At 44.8% G+C, this 22,833-nt stretch overlaps 1 protein-coding gene across 5 annotated transcripts; it reads left to right on the forward strand.

Moving 5' to 3' along the window:
- Positions 1-6,947: 6,947 nt before the first annotated feature.
- TMEM269 (transmembrane protein 269) lies at positions 6,948-21,634 on the forward strand. Of its 5 annotated transcripts, none has more exons than XR_012130138.1 (6): positions 6,950-7,283; positions 15,241-15,338; positions 15,894-16,037; positions 16,648-16,848; positions 18,723-18,942; positions 20,300-20,429. XR_012130138.1 is itself a non-coding variant. In XM_073233764.1 (6 exons), the coding sequence occupies exons 2-6, from the start codon at positions 11,400-11,402 to the stop codon at positions 20,434-20,436; spliced, it is 672 nt and encodes a 223-aa protein (XP_073089865.1). In that variant the 5' UTR covers positions 7,147-7,283; positions 11,353-11,399; the 3' UTR covers positions 20,437-21,634. The 5 variants fall into 5 exon arrangements, 4 of the variants coding, with proteins under 4 accessions (XP_073089864.1, XP_073089863.1, XP_073089865.1 ...); XM_073233764.1 differs by lacking the exon at positions 18,723-18,942 and adding an exon at positions 11,353-11,491 and having other exon boundaries at positions 7,147-7,283; positions 20,300-21,634; XM_037002369.2 differs by lacking the exons at positions 6,950-7,283; positions 18,723-18,942 and adding exons at positions 8,228-8,534; positions 11,353-11,491 and having other exon boundaries at positions 20,300-21,634.
- Positions 21,635-22,833: the final 1,199 nt, after the last annotated feature.

A 22,833-nucleotide genomic window follows, 5' to 3' on the forward strand; every position in this document is an offset into this window, starting at 1 on the left:
TAGACTCGGAAGAGATGTTGAAGGCTGCTGCTAACTGTTGCATGAATCCACTTGGTAGCCTTGCTGAGGAAATCCAGAGTTCAGCCACCTGTGGCAGGATGAATCCATTTAAAGGACCACTTTATAAAGTATTGTGGAAGAGAATAGGGCAGTGGATGAGAAACAAGAAAAACAGCCAACCTGTTGATGAGTTAACTCAGACTGCACTCATTTTGACCTGAATTATTCAAGAACTTAGCAGAGGCTTTTAGGCTGCGTCACTCTAGTTGTGATTCTGACTGGATGCCTTTGACGCTCCACCTCACTTCTGTTTGTTCAGTGGCATTAACTACATTCATAGCAGATCCAGCAGGGCTGTCTTTCCTTCAGGGCCATATAACCTGTCACAACATGTTGTAAAAGGAGAGCTGTGCACTCAAAACCACATTGCCCCAGTTCCTTTCTGGAGATGGTTGTCCTTAATGCTGATCTGCTTGGTATGCCTAAACCAATCCTAGTGTTCATGGCCTTGTCTTGTAAGCTGTGTGCCTTGTGAGCTGTAAAAGGTCAGTGAAGACCTATCACATGACAGGACTAGAACCTGACGAGGTTATCCAGGTGATACTTGGTCATTCAGTCCACAGAGGGATGCCCTGGGGAGTCAGCTGCAAAAGCCTCTGGGATGCTGCAGGAGACACACACACACACATATATTAGTGGTACAGGAGTTGATCCTAGCTATGCAAAGTTTCTCAGTTTTCAGAAGGTTCCAACTTGCACAGTAATGATACATTTTGAGTAGGTGCTTTGTTAGGTGTTGCTGTATAGATTACTGCAAACTTAGTGGCTTAAAACAACACATATGTATTATTTCATAGTTTCTATGGCCCAGGAGTTCAGGCACACCTAGCTGGGTCCTCTGCTTCCAGGTGTTTTGCAATCAGATTTTCACTTGGGGCTGGGTTCTCATCTGAGGGCTCTACTGGAGAAGGATCTGCTTCAAGCTCACTTACATTGTTGGCAGAATTTCCGTTCCTCAGGGGTCGCTGGATTAGTTGTTGATGGTTTACTGACAGACTGTTAACCAGAGACTATCCCTACTTCTTTGCTGCATGGGTCTCCCCAACCTGGCAATTTTGTTTATGAAAGCCAACAAAGAGAGAGTTTGCTAGCAGGGTGGAAGTTAGTCTTATGTGTACTTGAAACCATGTTGCCCCAGTTCCTTTCTGGAGTCTAATCATGAGAATGACATTTCATACCCTTGCTGTTTGTTGATTAGAAGCAAGTCATTAGGCCAGCCCATACTCAAGGGAGGGAGTTACGCAAAGGCATGAATACCAGAAACAGAAATCATTGAATCATTGAACAGATCTTAGAATCTGCCTGCTACAGCGCTCAGTTCAGGGGAAGAAAGGAAGGTCCTGCATAAGAGGCAGTAATACAAAGTGGTTAAGTATGGTGGCATTAAAAGTCATGAATCTGGACTTCATTCTCAGCTCTCACAAAATAGCCTCCAGTTGGCATTCCTGCTTCCTCCTCTATCCCCTCGCCAGTCCATTCTAAATACAGTCATCAGCTTGATCTTTGGAAAGTGCAAATCCACTCTTGACATTTCCTAACCATGGAGCAGAAAAGAGTTGTGATTGAAGAAAACTTCCTTCTATTCGGTAAGGTGCGCTTCCCACACTTACCACTAGGTGTAGCCATTGCTCTTCCCTGCTTAATGCTGTATTCTCAGCAAACAGGAAAGTTAACAGCAATGCAATGATTTTGGAGGTAGCATCTCAGTGGAGACTAGGACCTACTATTGGTTATATACATTAAGCATTTTTTACTCACCCACCCAATAATTTCATAAGTATGAAGTGCTCTGGGTTCCAGTTCCTGGAGAATAAGTAAGACAGGATGCTCAGTCTAGCGGTGGAGAAACCAAGTCAACAATGGCAATATGGTGTAAGAAGGGCTATAATAGAAGTATTCATGGATTATGGAATACCATGGAGGGTTTTCTAACTCAGCTTGGAGCATTTGGGAAGACTTAGTGGAACTGACATCTGCTTAGGTTTTGAAAAACAGGTTAGAGCTTGTTTGGAGGTTTCAACTGTTCTCTCTATAGGAAGGTTGTCTTTGGAGTTTGCGATAGGCTTCATTTTTGGTTGGAGTTATATTTGTTAGTGAAGAAAGTAGTATCACTTAGTAAGCCGTATCAACCATAGTAGTCCTGGCAATCAGTAGGGGTGGCGTGAGACATACCCTGGCTAGAAAACTCTTAACTTCCAACAGCTAGGAGACAGGTAGGTAAAGAATGGGAGGAAAAGCAATTCCAGACAGGAAGCAGTATGATATTTGGGGAATTGCAGCCAGTTTAAAGTGAATGTGGGGACTATGGGCAAAGCACTAAAGGGAAGATTTTTGGGGTAGGGAGTTGGGAACATTGGCCTTGTTAGAAACCTAATTTTGGCTGAAAAGGATGAGTGGGGGTTGGGGGCTGGTCTAGACAAGATAGTGGAGGTCTGAACTAAGATAGTGGTATCATTGATTGTAAGGTATTCTTTTTTTACCCCACATTTTAATACTTCTGAAACCTGGATGCTTCTAAAAGTCAATGGCATGTTGTAATCTAAGTGGAAGCATATTTTCTTGGAGTTATATAAAATAATGGTGTCTTATCCACTTGTAGGAATTTACTCTAAGAATGTAGGATCCCAGTTTCAAAAAGACAGATGCACCCCTATGTTTATCGCAGCACTATTTACAATAGCCAAGAAATGGAAGCAACCTAAGTGTCTATCAGTAGATGAATGGATAAAGAAGATGTGGTACATACACACAATGGAGTATTATTCAGCCATAAGAAAAAAACAGATCCTACCATTTGCAACAACATGGATGGAGCTAGAGGGTAGTATGCTCAGTGAAATAAGCCAGGTGTAGAAAGATAAGTACCAAATGATTTCACTCATCTGTGGAGTATAACAACAAAGCAAAAACTGAAGGACCAAAACAACAGCAAACTCACAGAACCCAAGAATGGACTAACAGTCACCAAAGGGAAAGGGACTGGGGAGGATGGGTGGGGAGGGAGGGAGAAGGGGAATAAGGGGCATTACGATTAGCACACATAACGTAATGGTGGGGGCATGGGGAAGGCAGTATAGCACAGAGAAGACAAGTAGTGACTCTATAGTATCTTACTATGGTGATGGACAGTGACTATAATGGGGTATGTGGTGGGAACTTGAGAATGGGGGGAATGTAGTAACCACAATGTTGCTTGTAATTATATATTAATGATATCAAAATAAAAAGAAGTTGAAAAAAATATAATAATGGTGTCTTAGAATGGATAGCATCTTGGATTTGATGAATTAATGCCATTTTGGAAAGTACAAAATTGCCGTCCTGTTTACTAATGAATGTGGAAGGATGAGGGAGAGAAGAGTCACAGATAATGCTTGAATATGGGTGGCGGGATCCACACAGCAAAAGATGGAAGAGGAAGACATCTTTAATATTTCCCAAAATAATTAGTCCTTTTTTTTAATTAAAAAATTAACACATTTTTTATATTGCCCACCATCACTCACAGTTGTGGTCTTGAATTTAAGCCTCTGCGTTGCCCTCTGAGCCACTAAGTGGGCTCTGCAGTCTTTGCTTCAGTAATCCACTGTGCTAGCTCTGTCCAGGTTCACTGGGTATGGGTGACTGGCTGTACCTGCCTTTCTCTAGCCCAGGGGTCTGGGAGGGGGTAAGGAGGGCTTGCTTGTGTCCTTACCTTCTCAAGTTACTGTCAGTCAGCCCACAACCATGGAGAGTATTGGCATTGTAGGTACAAATATGATAAATACTGTTCATTGAGCTTTTATTCTGCCTAGCATATCCATTATCTGATTCAATTTTCACATAACCTACAGCTTATGAGGTATATTATAAAGCGGAAGCATCTGTTCTCAGATTAAGCAACTGGTCCATCGTTATACAGATAGAAAGTACTTTACCCAAGATCACACAACTCACAAGTAATTGAGCCCACATCTCTGTTACTAAAGGCTGTGTACAAAACTTCTGTGCACAAGATAGGATTCAGCCCCCTACAGAGCTGAAGTGTGGGAGGAAGGAGCGGGTAATTAGACTTCTGTAGTCTCACGCAGCATCTGACTCAGCATTTGGGCCATTCCCTACTGGGAAGCTTTTTTCTTCATTTGAGTATTAACGTTGCCTACTCTTCTCCTACTTCACTGACTGTCCTTTCTGTCTCCTGATACCTATATTTTGGATGTTCTGGGGCCAAATCCTTGGCTCTCAGTTCTTTTTCTCTCCTAGGCAATCCACTCCATTCCCTTGGCTAACACCACCTATATGCTGATGACTCACGTTCATGTCTCCGATCAATATCAGCGTTTCATGCCCACTTGTTTATCCAGCAGCTTCACTTGATGTCTTAGACCCAACATGTCCAAAACAAAAGTCGAGATCTTTTGTTTTGTGCAAAAACCTGTTTTGTCACATCCTCTCTTTTTATCAACACCTATCTCAACTATTATTGAGACCAGAAACCTAAGTCATCCTTGATTCTGTTTATTCTTCCCACACCAATCAACAAGTCTCAGCTGTCTTCAAAATACATCCCAAACCTGCGGTTTACCACCTCCACTCCTTCTCCCTTAGTCCAAGCCATCAATATCTCTAGCCTGGACTAATGCAGGAGCCTCCTAACCTACCTCCCTGCCTCCATTCTCACCCTCCTCCCATCTGTCTCCACAGAAACTGTTAGCCTCAAATTCTAAAAATTTAAATCAGGTCACAACACTGCTATATAAAAATGATCCAAGAATTTCTTATTACATTTAGAATAAAATCCCAAGTTCTTGCCAGGGTTCTGTGTGATCTACCATTCCCATTACTCATTGTGTTTCGCTGACCTTGCTGTTTTCACACTTCAAGATCATTCCTGCTTCAGAGCCTTTATGTTGGCTCTTCCATCTGCCTGGAACTTTCCCCCCTGATCTCTGTGTGTGGTTTACACCTTCTCATTGTTTAGGTCCTTGCTCAAATATCACTTCACTGATCACCCGATCAGAAATATCAACCTCTTTCACGTCAAAATACCTTCTCAAAACAGAACCTGCTCTGTTTCCCAGAGCACCTACCATGACCAGACAGTATTTGTTGCCTTTCCCCCATGCTTCATTTATGCCAATTCTGTGAGGAGAGAAACAGGGCTGTCTTACTTAGTGCTACATCCCTAGTACCTAAAATAGTGCTGGGCACGTAATAAATACTCTAATAACGGGTGAATGGGTGGACATCTGTAGGTAAGTCAGTGCAGCTAATAGTATTATGTGAGCTGTATATATGATTTAAACATTTTTAAACATTAAAAGGAAAAACCATGAAATTAATTTTAATATATTTTATCTAACCCTGTATATCTAAAATATTAACATTTCAATAAAATTTTTTAATTGCTATTTTACATTCTTTTTTTTAAACTAAATGCTTGAACTCTGGTGTGTATTTTACATGTACAGTACATCTTAATTTGGATTGACCATGTTTCAAGTGCCTGAGGGCCACATGTGGCTAGTGGCCACCATACTGCAAGTGTTCTCAGTCTAACCTTACTGTTCTTGTTCTCCACTTCCTGTGGAATCCAGAATGGGAGGAAGCTAGCAACTTGTGACAGACAGGGAGGAGGGTCTTAGCTACTGCTGCTTCCTCTGCCTCTGAAGGAAGCCTTGGGGATGTCCAGGCTAACAGGTGCATGATCATGTCTTTAGAATAATATAACGATGATAATTAAGATTCTACTCTGTGCTAAGCATTTACGTAATCTCATTCAATTCTTAACAACACTCCGATTTACAGGTTAGGAAATAGGTTCAGGAAGGCAAAGTAACAGTTCAAGGTTACACATCTGGTAAGTGTTAGAGCTGGAATGTGAACTTGGTTAAAAGTTAAAGCCAGTAGCATAACCATTCTGCTGTAGGTTTTAATCCGCTGCTTTAATGGTCCACATGGCATGGACAAACCAAGAGAAATGCAAATGATAAAAAAAGTTGGCCTGACTTGGGCTTGTGCTCTCATACAAGTTGGCCTCTTACAGCGCACATTTGGTTGCCTCCATTCTCCTTCCCTTTTAGCTTCTCTGACATCTTAGGTCTGACTTTAGCGTTAGACTGTGTTCAGGTCTCAGCTCCACTAATTATTAACTGAGTAACCTTTGGTAAAATCAGCGAACCTTCATTTACTTTTCTGCAGAATGGGAATGCCACTACTAACATCAGGGGCACTTGAAGAAGCCCAGTAGGATGATGGTAATGGCTATAAAGCATTGAGCACAGTGCCCGGTGGCTAGTACCCACTCAAACTAGATCCTGTACTCCTCACTTTGCGAAGTATCGCTGGCCCTCCTAGCTCCACCCTTTCTCGTTGCATATTCTTCGGTAGGCTTCTGGAAGCTACTGGTGCTCTAACTTAGGTTAGCAAATGTGGGGCAGGTATTAGGGCTGGTGCCTGGGAGACTGCCCAATACTAACAAGTTTCGTTAGCACACTGGTCACCCAGTTGCCGTAACTAGATGCCTCAGAGAGGCTCTGAAGCTGGCCTCCCTCTGCTCCCTCACCCTTGGGGTTCCATGTCACAATGGCTCCTAGTCTCTGCACTTCCCATTCCCTTCTGTTGCTGTCCCAGCAAGGTGTGGCTGCTCCAGCCTCATCTCTCCTGCGCTATTACAGAGCCTTCCTTCACACTGGCTGCCAGAACAATCTTTGTAAACCAGCCTGACCATGTCACTTAACACTATTTTTGGGACTAAGGGTAAATTACTCAGCTTGTCATTTATCTTAAATACTGGGGTGTGGGGGGGATACATATTACATATGCTTAATGGTTCTTAGAGGACAAAGACACTGCAGTGAATCAGATAGTCAGAGCCCCGCCCACACAGAGCGTACCTCCCAGGGGCCCTTCGCAGCCTGATCTCCCCCAGCTTCCTCCCACTTCGCGCACACCGTGTGGGCTCTTCACCTGCCGAGCCTCCCCACACCCGCTGTGATGGAGAGACCGGACCTCCTCCTCCCAAATCCCTCCATTCCCCTCACTGCGCCCACTACAAGACCTCGGGGTCCCCAGCACATTGAGGCCCCGCCCTTGGCCCTCGGGGATTGTGAGCTAAGCGTCCGGAGTAAGAGTCTCGGGACCGGGGCGGCTCCGCCGGCCTGGGCTGGGCCCCGTCCGCCGCACGGGAAGCGGGGAAGGAAGGAGCGCGGCCGCCACCCCGCCGCGGAATGCCCAGTCCCCAGGTAAGCACGCGCGACAGCGCTCGGGCCCGGCGGAAGGAGTGCGCCGAAGTGCGGCTGCCCAGCCCGGCTCCATCTTTTTGCTGGGGTGGCGCCACTGCCGTCGCGGTCAGGTGGGGCCTGGCCGGGACGCCCACGGCGGGCGGGGAGGGCTGCGAGGGGATGCCGGCCAGCCCCGCAGAGGGCCGCAGTGGGGGCGCCACCACCTGGAGACGCCGAGCCAGTGTCGCAGCCCTGCCGAGCGCACCACCCGGGCATTCTCACTCTGGCGCTGCGCTGGGCTCTCCGGGCGAGAAGCGGCACCAACTTGCCTTGCCTTGCCTGAGAACGCGGGCCACCCGCCACTCTCCCCTCTCCTTCCGCAGACATCCCCTGCGTCCGCCGTTGCCGCTGGCTCACCTCTCCTCACTCGCCAGTCTGTGGCTGGATCCTTTTCTTCAGGTCCCCTCCTCCAGATCACCCTTCTCTCCCAGCTCATATGTGACCAAGACACCCCTTACTACACATCACTGCCTACCCACAGGCTGCAGGTCAAGGTCACAGGACTGTCCCCCCCTGTGGTCCCCCTGCCTCCAGTCACCCCTCTCCCTGGGATCCAGCCTGCTCATTGTGCTTTTGCACCTGCAATTCCCGTTGTCAAGAAGGCCCCCACTTTGTTCATCCTTAAAGACCCTCCATAAAGATATCACCACTTGCGTGAAACCTCCCTGCCCCCACTCCAGACTTAGTTTGGCCTCAGCCTGTGCAGCCACAACAACTGGACATCCTCTGTCCAAAATAACACGGGCCACACTGCCTTCATTGTCTATACACACTTCTGTCTCCCCTGCCAGACTCTGAGCTTCTTGAGGGTGCAGATGGGCCTTGTTCTCCCTGTCCCCAGAACACATGGGCCTAGCACAGAGCAGGCATCAACAATAAATTTTTTATGAGTAAATGGAAGATGGTGTAAGCAAAGCTTAGATGCTGGGTGTGTCCAAGAGGCTAGATCACTGAGAGTTCATTAGAGAGGGCTTCTTGGAGGACAAGCTGAACAGGCTTTGGTGCAGGGGAGAGATGTGACTTGGTGCAGTATGAGGGTCTTGGGGAAGCACCAGAAAGATGCACTTTATAATTTAACAATCATTGAACAACGTTATTGTCAAGCCTCATGCTGGGCACAGGAGACCTCAGTCTGCACGCAAGTTGCCTCCCTTGTAGTAGAGGAGGAGGACAAGATAGGCAAAGCCGATGTAGAGGGCCCAGGGTCACATGGCGAGCCCAAGGGCAGGTGGTGGAATAGAGGAGGAACATCTCCCAGGCTCTGGTGGTGGGTTCAAGCCTCCCAAGGAGGGCCAAGAAGGGGTCAAGGGGTGCAAGAGAGTTGAGCAGGATCTCATCACGAAGGGTTCTACACCGAATGAAGGAGTTGGACTCCATCTTGAGGGCTCTGGGAGGTGCTGATGGCTTCCAGGAAGCTGGGGAGTGACAGGATCCAGTCCTGCAGGCCTCTGCTGCACCATGCCTCACCTCTGACCCCTCTGGGAAGCCTTCTTCAAGCCCCTTCACAGGTTGGGCCCCTCTTCCATGCTCACTTAGCAGCCTGGTCATTTTTTTTCTGTTTGGGGTTGAATTCTTCTGCTAGACTGAGCTCCTTGAGAGACGACACCAGATCTTACTCTTCTTTGTGTCCCAGCACCAGGCACCAAACCTTGTTCATGACCAAATGTTTGCTGAATGAATGAATTGTTCCTTTGTTCTCTGCATTTCTATAGTCCTCACTCCCACCACATCTGTGCATCCCTGAGACTTGTGTATTTTGCTGAAAATAGCATTTAATTGGGAAAGAGTAGGTCCAGTTCAAATTCTGGTTCCACCATTGATAGGACAAATTGCTTAACTGTCCTGAAACCTCAGTTTCCCCACCTGTGAGAGGAGGTACCACCATGAGCAGAGTCTGCGAAGTCTCCACATGCATGAGTCTTGTTTTCCTGGGTGTGTTCCAGGAAACTAAGTTCCATGATGGCAGGCACCAAGCATTTTCTACAGCCCCTAGCTCAGTCTGAGCTGACAGTGAATACAATGCTCAGTCCTATTGGTTGATAGACAGCAGAGTATAGAGGAAAGAACACACTTAAGGCGAAGTTGTCTTGTTCTGCCACTTTTGGTGTGACCTTGAACAAGGTTCTTCTCTCTCAGTCTTCCTTGCCTTACCTGGCAAGTAGAGATTTTAACCTTACCTGGCCGACCTCACAGGGCCAATGGAAACCATAGACATGAAAGTTCTTTGTGAATGAAAGAGATAATATAGCAGATAACTGATCATTAATTTAAAGATTAATTGTGAAATAGTGCAGATGAGGCATGTGTGGTGCTTGGTAGGCATGCCCCGGGCACCTGCTGACTGTGTCTGACAGAGGTGCTGGGGTGCTACTCTTCCAGGCAGCAGTTCATTAGGCTGGGAACAGAGGTGTCTGGTCTTGCTGGGGAGACCTAGGGGAGCAGGAAGGAGTATACAGCCAGTCCTTTGTCCCCGTCCCCTCCCAGATTTCTCTGGCTCACATTGCTTCCTGTCTTAGGTCTTGAGGGTCCTTGGCATAAGAAGGTCTCAGGAGTCCTGATGGCTTTATCAGTGCAGCTCCTGATACCCCACGGTGAATGAAGCTGGCCTATGGGATCAGTGAGCCCCAGTTTATCAGGTGCTGTCCTGATAAACTCCCCATCATAATTTATCTTAACTTTTGTACAGACCGGAAGGGCCTGGGGCCGTGTGGAGGGGCTGAGTGGAGGCAGGGACTCAGCTTCCTTACCTCTAAAATGAGTGAGAAAATGGGCATGAAAACACCTTGGAACTTGTATCAAGTGCAGGGTTACTATTTGTGGGTGGCATTTTACACCAACCAGGGGGAATTCTCCATTTAGAAAGCAAGGGGGTGCTTTCTCTAAAGAAACTCAGTTTCACAAGCACTTTATGGTAAGAAGTGTACATGTTTGGTTTTAGAGTAAAACCAGAGACAGACAGGCTGTGTAATGGACAGGGCCATCTGATTCCCAGCTGGGAGAGGCTGGAAGGGGCGAGGAGGCCTGGGCAGGGCCTGCTACCACTGGGGGAGGCTGTAGCTGCTGTGCAGGGCAGCCCAACTGAGCAATCCCTGTGCCCCCTACCCCGCAAACCTCCTCCTGCTGAGATCTATGCCCCCAACAGAAGCACCAGATTTGAATCAGGCGAGATAAGGTTCAACTCACCTAGTACGTGATTGTGCCAATATCGCCATTTCTCTGAACCTGTTTCCTCATTCATAAAATGGCGATAATGAGAGCACCGTCTTCTGAGCTCGTCAGGATCAGAAGAGATAACAGAGTACAAAATGCCTTGTGAACTGTTTTGTGTTGTACATACTCATTTTTTTGTTTCTCGTCACTTCCCCTGTTGGGGCTGGGCCTGCTGTTCTGGGTGGGCCTGTCACAGCCTGACCTTAGGGCACCTTAGCCATAGCCCAGTCCCTCTGAGGGAGTGAGTGTGACCTGCTGGACAAAGGAGCCTGAGTCTGCAGTGCGTCCCTTCCCCTGGACAGCCTCTCCCTGCCTGGGCCGCATCTGTCAAGGGGTGGACAGATTACCCCTTCCCAGAGTTTTTTCCCTCCTGTGAGGTTCACCCCAAAGTATTAAACATAGCTTTGTAATTAAAAAAAAAGAAAAGAGTTCGTCTATGAGAAAGAGCTCTATGACAAAAGGCTAATTTCTCAGATGAGGGCAAGGGCCCATGCCCTTGTATCCTGGGTCATGGAGGTGCCAGGAGGATCAGTATATGGGCTGGAGGAAGGACAAGGGACAAAGTCAGAGAGGGAGTGGAAAATGCTGGTTCACTTGCTTTGCTGTTGAATTGCCCAAGACACTCATCTTCAGTCCCGTTGTCTTTACCTCCCGGGTCTCCTACATCTGCCTCCTGTGTTCTTCATTCCAGCCACTGAGACAGTGTGGGGAGGCTGCAGTTCTGGGATGGAGCCTAGGGGACAGGAGCGGCTTGGTCCCGGGAGCCCCTTCTGAGACTCTTTGACCTGGGGAGCTCCTTGCTCCTCTCTCCTCTCCCCAGGTCTGTGCTCTAGTTTCTTCCTGACCAACAACTGGAACCACCTCCAGATGAATGAATTTTCCTGGAAAGATGTTACCAATGCCTCGTCCTTGGCCAACATGATCCTGGGGCTCTTCTCCATCTTCTGCAGCTTCTACAAGTAGGTCGGGGCCCAGCAAGCTCTTAGCCAAGAGCTGGTGCCAATGGCCTGAGGCAAGGAATGGAGACTCTAGAGAGCCAGGCATTGAGGCACAGGGATCACCTGCACAAAGTGCAGTCATGGGGAGTCAAGGGGCCAAGATCCTAGCCTCAGTTCTACCACCTCCCTGATATGTAACCTTGGCTGGGTCGTATCTCCAGCCTTAGTTTCTCCATCTTTAAACAAGGAGCCCACACTACGGTCTCTCCAGTTGCTTCCAGCTGTGGCAGTCTAGAACAGTTTTTGATGAGCAAATGAAGAGATTCTCTTCTAGTAGTCTTTACACAGTCATTGGGCAGGCACCTGTTCAAATTTTTTGATTCTCAAATTAGAATCTGGTGGGCTATTTAAAATTAGTACTATCCTGGAAAATCTGAGACATGTATATGGGCCCCCAAAAAGCTGTCAGCAAATTGTATTTCTATAAATCGAATCATATTTAAATGCTTTGTCAAATCAGCTCCCTACTGATAAATCCTTTAAAATGCAAATAACATCATCCTAAACTGTTTGTTTCTCTATAACCATCAGCAAGGGACATCTCTGGATCTGTTTCTCATCCATAAAGTAAGATGCTTATATCTGATGATGGTTAAGTTCCCTTCTGATCTGAAAATTTTTATGATTCTCTAAATCTGGATTTTTTGGAGTCTCATGAATGGGAGAATACCTGCAGAAGAAAATCTCTGTCTCCTCAGTTCAGCCGTGTCTTCTGGGAGTGTAGTTTCTATGCCACATGGTAGACCCAGTTCCCTTTAGACACGTAGGTATAGGTCTAAACAAAGGAAATGCTGTAGTTGTTTGGGGATAGCTGAGGTCTTTGGGGTCAGGCCTTCTGTTCGCTTCTGCTGGGCCCCCAAGCACTGCAGTCAGGGAGGGTATAGATTTAGGAACGGCTTGCCTCAGGTTTGCCTGAGACTGGTGGCTGCTTTCATAGGTGTCTGGGATCATGTGCTGGACAGAAGCATAGAAACCTCAAATGCATTATTCATTTTCTAATTCATTTAGTATTATTCAACACTAAAAAAAATGAGCTATGAAGCCAGAGGACATTAAGGAAACTTGAATGCACATTACTAGGTGAAAGAAGCTAATCTGGAAAGGCTACATGAAAGAGCTCATGCAATCATTTAGAGCATCAAAATACATGAGGCAAATGATGATAGAACTGCAAGGAGAAACTGATGAATCTACTCTCCTCATTGGGTATGTCAGCCCCTCTCTATCAGTAATTGATAAATCCAGCAGGCAGAAAGTCAGTAAGGATGTGACTGCACTGAGCGGCACCATCAGTCAACAGGAGCTCATTGATAGTAAACTGCTTCTTCCAACAAAAGCAGAATACACATAGACCACACTGTGGGCCATAAGACATAAGACATACTTTAACACATTTAAAAGAATAGAAACCATACAAAGTATGCTCCCAGATCACATGGAATTAAACTAAGAATCAATAACAAAGATAACTAGAAAATCCCAAAATATATGGAGGTTAAACAACAAACTTCTAAATAATACATAAAAGAAGTCTCAAGAGAAATTTTTAAGTATTTTAGACTAAAAGAAAATGAAAATACAACTTATCAACACTTTGTGAGATGTAGTAAACAGCAGTAGATTGAAATGTATAGCATTGAATGCATATGTTAGAAAATAAATCTGCTCTGCAAAAGACAACATCAGGAGAATTAGAAGACAAGCCACAGACTGGGAGAAAACATTTGCAAAAGATATATCTGATAAAAGACTATAATCCAAAATACACAAAGCTTAAAACTCACCAATAAGAATATAAACAACCCATTGAAAAAATGGGCCAAAGACCTTACCAGACATCTCACCAAAGAAGGTATCCAGATGCTAGATAAGCACATGAAAAGATGCTACCCATCATATATTGTCAGGGAAATGCAAATTAAAATAATGAGATATCACTACACACCATTGGAATGGTCAAAATCTGGAACACTGACACCACCAAATGCTGGAGAGGATGTGGAGCAACAGGAGCTCTCACTCATTGCTGGTGGGAATGCAAAATGGCACAGCCACTTTGGAAGATGGTTTGGTGGTTTCTTAAAGAACCAAACATACTTTTACCACGTGATCCAGGAATCACATTCCTTGGTATTTATCCAAATTAACTGAAAATTATATCTACATAAAAACCTACCCATGGATGTTTATGATGTTTTATTATTCATAATTTTCAAAACTTAGAAGCAACCAAGATATCCTCTAGTAAGTGAACGGGTGAATAAACTGTGATACATCTAAACAATGGAGTATTATTCAACACTAAAAAAAATGAGCTATGAAGCCAGAGGACATTAAGGAAACTTGAATGCACATTACTAGGTGAAAGAAGCTAATCCGGAAAGGCTACATATTATATGATTCTAACTAAATGGTTCTGGAAAAGGCAAAAATATGGAGATAATAGAAAGATCAGTGATTGCCAGGGGAGGGTGGGAGGAAATGAATAGATAGAACACAGAGGATTTTTAGGACAGTGAAAATGCTCTATATGATATTATAATGATGTGTATAAGTCATCATACATTTGTCCAAACCCACAGAATGGGCAACACCAAGAGTGAACCCTAAGGTTCACAATGGACTTTGGGCGATAATGCTGTGCCAGTGTAGGTTCATCCTTGGAATGTGCCATCCTTGGAATGTGCCATCCTTGGAATGTGCCAAATTATTCTGGTGAGTGAGGGCAGGGAGCATATGGGAAATCTCTGTACCTTCCTTTTAATTTTGTTGTAAAACTAAAACCTCTCCCAAAAATATAAGTCTTAGAAAAAAATTGAAAAGAAGGAAGATCTAAAATCAATAATGTAAGCTTACACCTTAGCAAACTACAAAAAGATCAAATTAAATCAAAAGTGAGCAATAGAAAAGAAGGAATAAAAATGAGAGCAGCTATCAACGAAACTGAAAATAAGAAATCAATAGAGAAAGATCAATGAACCGAAGAGTTTGTTCTTTGAAAAGATCAATAAAATTGATAAGCCTCTAAGCTAGCTAACCAATAAAAGGAGAGAAGACACAAATTACCAATATCAGAAATGAAAGAGGAGCCATCACTACTGGTCCCACAGACATTGAAAGTATAATAAAGGAATATTATGAACGAACTCTATAAATTTGATAGCCTGCATGAAATGAACCAATTCCTTAAAAGACATAAGCTACCAAAAGTCACTCTAGGAGAAATAGGTAATCTGAAAAGGCCTATATGTTATTAAAGAAATCATTTGGCACAAACTCCTCATTTTATAGGTGGAGGAACAGAGGCTTTGGGGTGGGGAATGATTTATCTGAGATTTCACAGTGGCATGGCTGCAGAGACTGGGTTAGAACCTAGGAGCCCTGTGCTATTGAATAAATACCTGGAATTTAGAGTTGAAAGGATCTTCATAATTAACTAAGGGGTTCAGGACACTCCTTTAAGACTGTGGGTTGAAGGGATATAGGTGTGTGTGTGTGTGTGTGTGTGTGTGTGTAAAGCAGCGAATATCAGAAGGGATGTAAGTGTGGGTTAGCAGGTCGGGCAGGTGTGTGTGTGTGTGTGTGTGTGTGTGTGTGTGTGCGCGCGCAAGTGTAGGAAGTGTATTGGTGTCTTGGGGGTTTGTGGAGTGGTTGTCCAGTAGAGACTGTGAAAGCACTGCCCTATTTTGGCCCGCTGGTCTGCACTTTAGGAAATCCCAGTGTGCCTCCTGGATGCTTCTGATCAGCTTCCTGTTAGACATGGCAGTTGGGGCAATGACCAGGCACCTCACCGTTTGCCACAGATCAGGTAGGTGGCAGAGCCCTAGTCCCTGACCCAGAAGCACCCATCTCAGGTCACCTTCTCCTTCCTCTAACATCCACAGGTCCTTGTCAGTTACTACTCCTGTTCACATCCTTCTGAGTGTAGCAGAAGCAGCCCCAGAGCAGGTGTTTGGGAGCCCCCCCCACCAAGTCTAGATCTAACGCCTCTGCTGGCTCACTTACTCATCTTTGGCCATCCTCATCCTCACTCAGTTTCCTTACCTGCCCTGCCTCCCTATTCGGGTCTGATCCAGGAATCGGGAGTGGAGCGGTGATTGTGGCACAGGGAATGGGAAAATGAAGATTACCCCAAGCAGAGTGACTGGTTTAAAATATGACGACATATTTCTATGTAAGATTTTGCTTGATAAATGGGCTCCACAGTTCATCAGTTTGTTCATCTGCAGACCACCCAGTGGGAGCAGCTGCTGCTGTCTGGGACCTCAGACCCTGCCTGGCAGCGCTCCAGCTCCTCCACCAGAGGAGGCCAGGGTACAGACATATGAGTGTTAAGTTCTTCTAACTTGGCTTTCTGGACCAGGACCCAAGCTGAATGACTTTGCTGTCTTCACCACCTTTGGCCTGGGCTCAGCCCTGCTCCTGGGTGTGGATGGGCCTCTGAATGGTTCCCTGGCCATCATTTATGTGCTAGCTGCTTCTTTCCGCCTGTGCTTTTATTCAACTGGTGAGTGGGACCTAGCCTTATGGCTGAGGGTAGGAAACATGGAAGGGGAGGCGCTGTTGGGGGAGTAAATCAAAAGCCTGGGGGGCAATAACTTACTCCTCCCCTGCCTTCTTTGGAGCCCTTCTGTCTTCCCTTTCTGTGCCCTAGGCCCACTGGAGGCTTCAGGCTGCATTGGCAGACCCTGGCCTGGGGCTGGGAACCCTAGCTATGCCTTTTTCTTACTGTGTGACCTTTAGATGGAGCATATGGATTCATAGATTCTAGAACTAGAGATCATCCTCCAGTTTCCCAAAACTGATGGAGAAACCAAGCTTGGTCAGAACAATTGCCTTGCCTAAGGTCACAACGCGTGGGGGTGCGGAGACAGACTTGAAGATCTCTTCTACAGAGGCTTCCTAGGGGCCTGGTCCTAGCTGTCTGCTTTACCTTGGGATCCAGTGCAAAACCCACATATCTCTCTGAATGACTAGATGCTTTACAGCCACCACTGCCCTGGAATTAAGGGGATTTGGAGTGTGGGGTGGGGAAGACCCAAAGAGAGGGGCTTTCTTCATGTAGGTACCTTTTAGCCACGGGAAGTGCTCAAATTCACCTTATCTTTCCCTGGCAGGTGTTCCTTCCACATACAAGGGTCTGCCCTGCCCCTACGCTTCCTGTGTTTTGGCCTCCACCTCCCTGCTTACCAAAGGCAACACATTCATTCTCTCTTGCATGGCCTTACTCATGATTCTATTCATGATGGACCAGAGCTACTATCCACATGATGAAATCCTAGAGTCTGAGAACTGGAAAAAAATGGTGTATTTAGGAGGTGAGTGAAAATACTGCTCTCAAATGTCACTAGTTGATCATCACAATTGTTCATTTCCACCCCGCACCTCACCCCAGCTTTCCCTACCTCCCTTACCTGCTTTATTTTTTTCCACAGGTTTCATTTTCATCTGGCATATATTTGTTTATTGTCTATACATACACACTAAACCTGCCCCCAATAGAGGACTGTCTTTTATTCAGCTGTAATCCCTAGGACATTGGATTGTAACAGTCACACAGTAGGTGCTCAATAAATATTTATTGAGTGTTATTAAGTTCAGCAGAAATTTAGGGAACACCCAAATTGGCAAACTAGACACACACATCCTGCCCAAGGATTTGCAGTCTGATAGAGTAGACAGTCACTGTACAGGGTGCTTTGAGAGAGTATCAAAGGGTGACCTAATTTAGACTGGAATGACCTCAAGGGTGGGAATGATCCTTAAGGAGGTGACACTTAAATGAAACCTGGGTGAAGGTGGTCAAAAGGTACAAACTGCCAGTTACAAGATAAATAAGTCCTGGGGGTATAATGCACAGCATTGTGACTATAGTTAACAATATGGTATTATAGATTGGAAAGTTGCTAAGAAAGTGGATCTTAAAAGTTCTCATCATAAGAAAAAAAGTTTGTGACTGTGACATGGTTGATGTTAACTTATTGAGGTGATTACATTGCAATATATGAATGTATCAAATCATGATGCTGTTATACCTCATGTAACTAATACAATATTACATGTCCATGATATATCAGTATCACTGGAAAACATTTTTAAATGAATGGAACCTGCAAAATGATTGGCCAGGTGGGTAGGAGGAGTGGTTCAGAAGGAAAAGAGTATATTGTGAAGGCTCTGAACAGGAAGGTGCAGGATGCATTAGCGCTGCAGTGTGGCGGGAACTTGCTTAAGGGGCTAGTGACACAAGCAGGCCACCAAAGTGGGCAGACTGGGCAGGATTTGGGATTTGATCAAAAAAGGCAAATGAGAAGCCTCTGAAGGGATTTCTGAGAAACAGTTTTAAATGAGTACTCTGCCTATAAAGTAGAGATTAGATTGTAGGAGACTGAAAATGGAAGTCAGTAAATTAACTTTTGGACAGATGATAGGTGACGTAGTGGTGGATATGGCGATGTTTGAGATAAATGTTGGAAATAGAATCAATATGGAGGAAGGAGGGTCTGGGCTAAAGCAATTGAGTGATGGGTGCCAGGCCCTGAGATCCTGGCTGCTGAGGCCCTAGCAGATGTCTTCCTGGAGTTTTCCCTGACTTAGGGCTTCCTTCAAGGAGTATCACTTTTTCTTCTTTTGAAATGTGTTCATGTAAACAGGACAAACATCTGTGAGGATACTTAGTTTCTCCCTTTATTCCCCTGTTGGGGGTCCCCTCTGCTTTGCAGGGTCCTTGGTTCCATCCTGACCTTCCCCTTTAGGTTCACAGCCTTTTTGCTATAGTATCAGCACCAACTACACTGCCCAAGTCCAGGAGCCTCCTGTGTCCCAGGTGGTGGAGGCAGAATGGTGCTGAGAAGAGCCTGAGTTTGGAGCTCAACAGACCTGAGTTCAAGTCCTAATTTCAGCACATACCAGTTGCATGAGCTTTGGCTAATTACCTCGCTGTTTTTAGCTCAGTTTTCTTCATCATAAAATGAAGCTCATAGTCCCTGCCTTGCAGGATTCCTGAGATTAAGTGAGATAATGTATATAAATTCTCTGGCATAGATATGCTCCATAAATGGAAATTTCTAGCCCCGTTCTTCTCTTCACCTGTCCTTCTATCTCATAGCAACAGCATGTCCTATAATGTTCTTTGCTCCTGTAGACATCACTGATCCCCTCTCCTCAAAATAAACCATACACTTGGCCTTAGCCTTCCTCAGACTGTGTTTGCTGCATGAGTAAAGGAGGAAGCTGCACCTCACAAACTTTGACACCAGTCATACCGGACCCTCCTGGAGAGATTTCAAAACGGTGGCAATTGATATTCCTCTTCCCTGGAGTGCAGCCGGTCAGTCACCTTTTTAGACTGAGGTCCCTTCTTCCCAACTGAGCTTGGTACATCTGAGAAGCTGACCTATGGCTACTTCTCAGTAAGTATCTTATGTCACTTATTTTCCAGGAGAACTCTCATGTGAAGTATCTCATTGCCTCAACAGATCTAGGACTGCTGTGAAATGCAGCATTCCAAAGGCCCAGTTCATCTCTGCAAGTGCTTCTACCCCTAGAAGTGGTCTCTGTTGGGTCATATGTTCTGATTTCTTGTTAAGATACATGGTGGATGTTCCCATGGACGCGTCATTGGTCCTTACTCTCCCACCTCTTTTTGAGCTCTCTGTGGCAGTGTATGTGTCTAGTTTTTAAGTGTCAGGCAGACAGGGGTTTGCATTAGGACCCTGTGCAGGTTATATCCCCTCTACATCCTCATCTGAAAAATAGACTAACTTGTACATCACAGGATTACTGTGAAATGTAAATAAAATCATTTTGTAACATAACTAGCAGAATGTCTACTGCAAAGTAGATACTCCACAAGTGTTGGCTTCCTTCTGCCTTTTGGTGGTGAATCAGAGATTCAGATTGCATCAGGGACCCCCAAGGCCACCCCCAGGTTTATTGATTCCCTAAGACCACTTACAAGACTCTGCACGTAGTTGCACTCACAGCTAAGATTTCTTACGGCAGAAGGATAAGAAGCAGATCAGCAAAGGAAGGTGAGAGGTGAAGTCTGGAGGCAAAAAGCTTCCAGCGGTCACCAGGAAACTCTTTTGGGATCAGTGCTCAAGGTTTTTAAGGGGCTGGCCACATTAGCACCCTCTGTGTAGCAGGTACCAAAATTCCAGATTCCACAGATGGAAATCAACATTCAGCATACTCTGCATGCTTGTACAATCAGGCTAAGCACAGGGAGCCACTCTTGTCAATTAGGGAAAGTTTTATATTGTGTAGGAAACTGCTATTCAAGTTTCCAGACACCAGCCAAGGGCCAATTTGCAATCAGGCCTTTCTAAGGCTATCCAGTCTCTGGCTTGCTGTGTTAACTCTTTTATGCATATGTGTAATATCGTATTGGCTATTGTCACATATTAAACTTGAAACAATTAGAAATATATATATGTATATATATATACACATATAATATGTATATATATATATATATATATATATTCTTTCTTTCTAAAGGGATCTAGGCAACTTAGAATTATTTTTGGCTAAGACTAATTTTGGATCTGAATTTGACAAAAATGGAACCTGAGGTTGCATTAAATGATAATTGTCTAGTTACATACAGACTTCTTAAAGGCAGGGCTCATTCTCAGTGGTTTTTGTTTCTTAGGCACTATGAATAAAAACTGAAGGATGGAAGGATGGGGGTGGGAGAGTAAGGCGTGGAAATACACGTAAGCCAATTTGAGAAAAATTGAATGTTTGCCTATTTTCTTCTTCCAGGTGTCATCATGCTGTTGTTGTCTCCATTTCAGCTAAGTGCTTTTTACTGCCTGATATGGTCACTCTCCTATATCTTCTTTCCAGATGCTCTGTGGGGCAAGGCAGTGTGTCTTAGGCTACAGCTCCAAAGAAACTGAACAGCTCTGCCCACCCCCATGGCCTCATGTGATTTGTGCTAGCATGTTGGGCCAAGCTTTGCCTTCTCCTCACTAAATCTTTCCTTGTCCCTATATTGTGTGTGCACTAGATATCCGTTGCCTTGATCCAGAGCAATCCACAATGGGCCAGTGGCCCTCTCTCCCTCCTCTTTCCCTTGGGGACAGCAGTTGTTTAGGACCAAAGAACAGAGTTTTATCCAAGCTAAATTTGGGCCGGGTTTGATTTCCAGTTCTGCACCCCCTGGGTGACCTTGGGCACCAAGGCAGATCCCTTGGGAAGGACTGGTGTAGTCTCCACCTTGGCCCTGACCAATCATAATTACTCTGGTGGTGGGGTGGGGTTCCTGAGGCATTTCTTAAGCCTGAAGACCTGGGCTCTATGGAGCAGAGCCAGTCACAGGACAGTCACATTGCCCAGTTTGAGTGTGTGTAGGTTTTTTTATAACTTAAAATTCTGTATTTCAACAGTCAAAGCTTCTGCCTTTTGCTTGGCTTCGAGATTAGGCATCCTGGCTGCTTGAGGGCATCACCTGGATTCCAGGATCACAGTGTGTGTTTTTCCCAAGCTTTAAAATACTGAGCTCTAGGTACTCAAATGCCTCTTCATATTCTAAAAATCCAAGTTGAAGAGAAATAGAATATATTGTAGGAACCCTGAAGTTGCACCTCACAAAGAACTTAGGCCCCCTGAGAACAGTGACCCCCCCAGCACTGCCTGCTTTCTGCCTCCAGGGGGTATTCCAAAGGATCGTGGGCTGGTTCCACCCCTTCCTCAGTATGGCACCAGAGCACTTTTTAACCCCAGTCTAACTTCTCTAAACTCGTAGAACAATGTATATGGCAAATATGCATTAAATCTAAAATTAGATTTGTGAAAAACAAAAAGCCCATGAAGTCCACATGGTTATGATTTGGCTTTAAAGGAACAGAGTGCCCTCTGCTTCCCCACTGCTCACAGTCATATCTCTGTTGTACCATTTCTATTTTTTCATGCTTACATGAATATGTTTGTGTCCCACTGGACTTCAAGCTCCCTCAGTTTAGGTTTTTGTGTTTCTGCTGCCTACCACACTACCTGCCACTAAAAAATACTTACTTTGTGGATGAAATGATTTTTGTGTGCGTTCTAATGAGTCATGTACAAGGAGACTTTAATGTAATAAGAATCTTACAAATATACATGGGCTCAATCTTTTGTTCTACTATTTGGTCTTTTGACTCTAGTTACTGAAACAGGGGTCAAGGTTCAGAGCGCTTCCAACTGGTGAACGTGCCCTCACTGGGAGGCTGCCGCACTCTAACTCCACAGGGTGGGAAGCCTCTGCTCTCAGGGCCCTCCCAGACTTTGCTCTAGGTTATCTCTTCACCTGAATGTTCATCAGTATCCTTTTATAATAAAAAGATAAACATAATTTAGAAACATATATATACATAGGCTCAGACGTTTCAGTTATATCCTTCGGTGTTGAACCTCATTTTAGTGACGCTATCCTTTATCAAAATATCTTAGGAGCTCCAGTTGGCAAACTTTCGTCACATGAGCTCCTAGAAGCCAGCACCTAGCACAGAGCCTTGATACAGTAGGTGCTCAAAAAATACTTATTCTACTCAGAACCAATCAAATCTAGTCCAAAAACATAATATTTAAGGTCAGCCAATGATGCCCTCTTGTTAAACTGCATTCATTATCAGAGTTGGCTTCAAATGACTTCTGGCTATTTCTAAAACTTGCAATTACATTTAAAGGAAGATGGATTTGAAAGAGGATTTTTGTGTCCATTTTGAGCCACAAGAGCAGAGTTAGAATAAATATGTAGACCCAAGGAGGACTGCTTTGAGAACAGAAATACCATTTGGATACGGAAACTATGCTTTGTTTGTAACAATAATTCATACTTTGTTGTCTCAAACAAAAGTTTAGGTCAGTGATGTGAGGATAGTTATAGGTTGGCTGAGAGCCTCTTGATTTAATAGAGGGAGATACGGGCTTCCTTCTAAGTATCTGGGAGGAAGGCTGTACTTCTGCAGTGGCTCTGGGGCCTCGGGGTGCTAATGCTGACCACTCAGCACCTTGACTTCCTCAGTCAGGAATACAAATAAAAAATAGAACAGCTAAAACAGAATAGGTCCTAAGATAAAGTATGTAAAAAAAATGTTCTAACATAGAACAGCTCTTAGAACAAGTAGGGAAACCAACACTATAAAAATACACTTCTCAGGTGAATACATGAAGTCAGAGGAGTTAGTTTTTGCTTTGAGGCAGCTCTGCTAGTTCTAATCTTGGGATGAAGTATAGATTTCCCTTCTGTTGATGTCTAGTTTTCTCCTAACTACTACTTGTGTCTAATGAGCAGAACCAAGAGAATTCTACTTTTT

The sequence above is a fragment of the Manis javanica genome, chromosome 4, assembly GCF_040802235.1.
Source record: "Manis javanica isolate MJ-LG chromosome 4, MJ_LKY, whole genome shotgun sequence".
In the NCBI taxonomy this organism is placed as follows: Eukaryota; Metazoa; Chordata; class Mammalia; order Pholidota; family Manidae; genus Manis; species Manis javanica.

Coding starts and splice junctions, on each gene's coding strand:
- TMEM269 (XM_037002369.2), top strand. CDS start 8,354: ATGAGGGTCTTGGGGAAGCACCAGAAAGATGCACTTTATAATTTAACA. Junction 15,339..15,893: donor CACCGTTTGCCACAGATCAG/GTAGGTGGCAGA, acceptor TTTCTGGACCAG/GACCCAAGCTGAATGACTTT. Junction 16,849..20,299: donor AAAAATGGTGTATTTAGGAG/GTGAGTGAAAAT, acceptor TTCTTCTTCCAG/GTGTCATCATGCTGTTGTTG.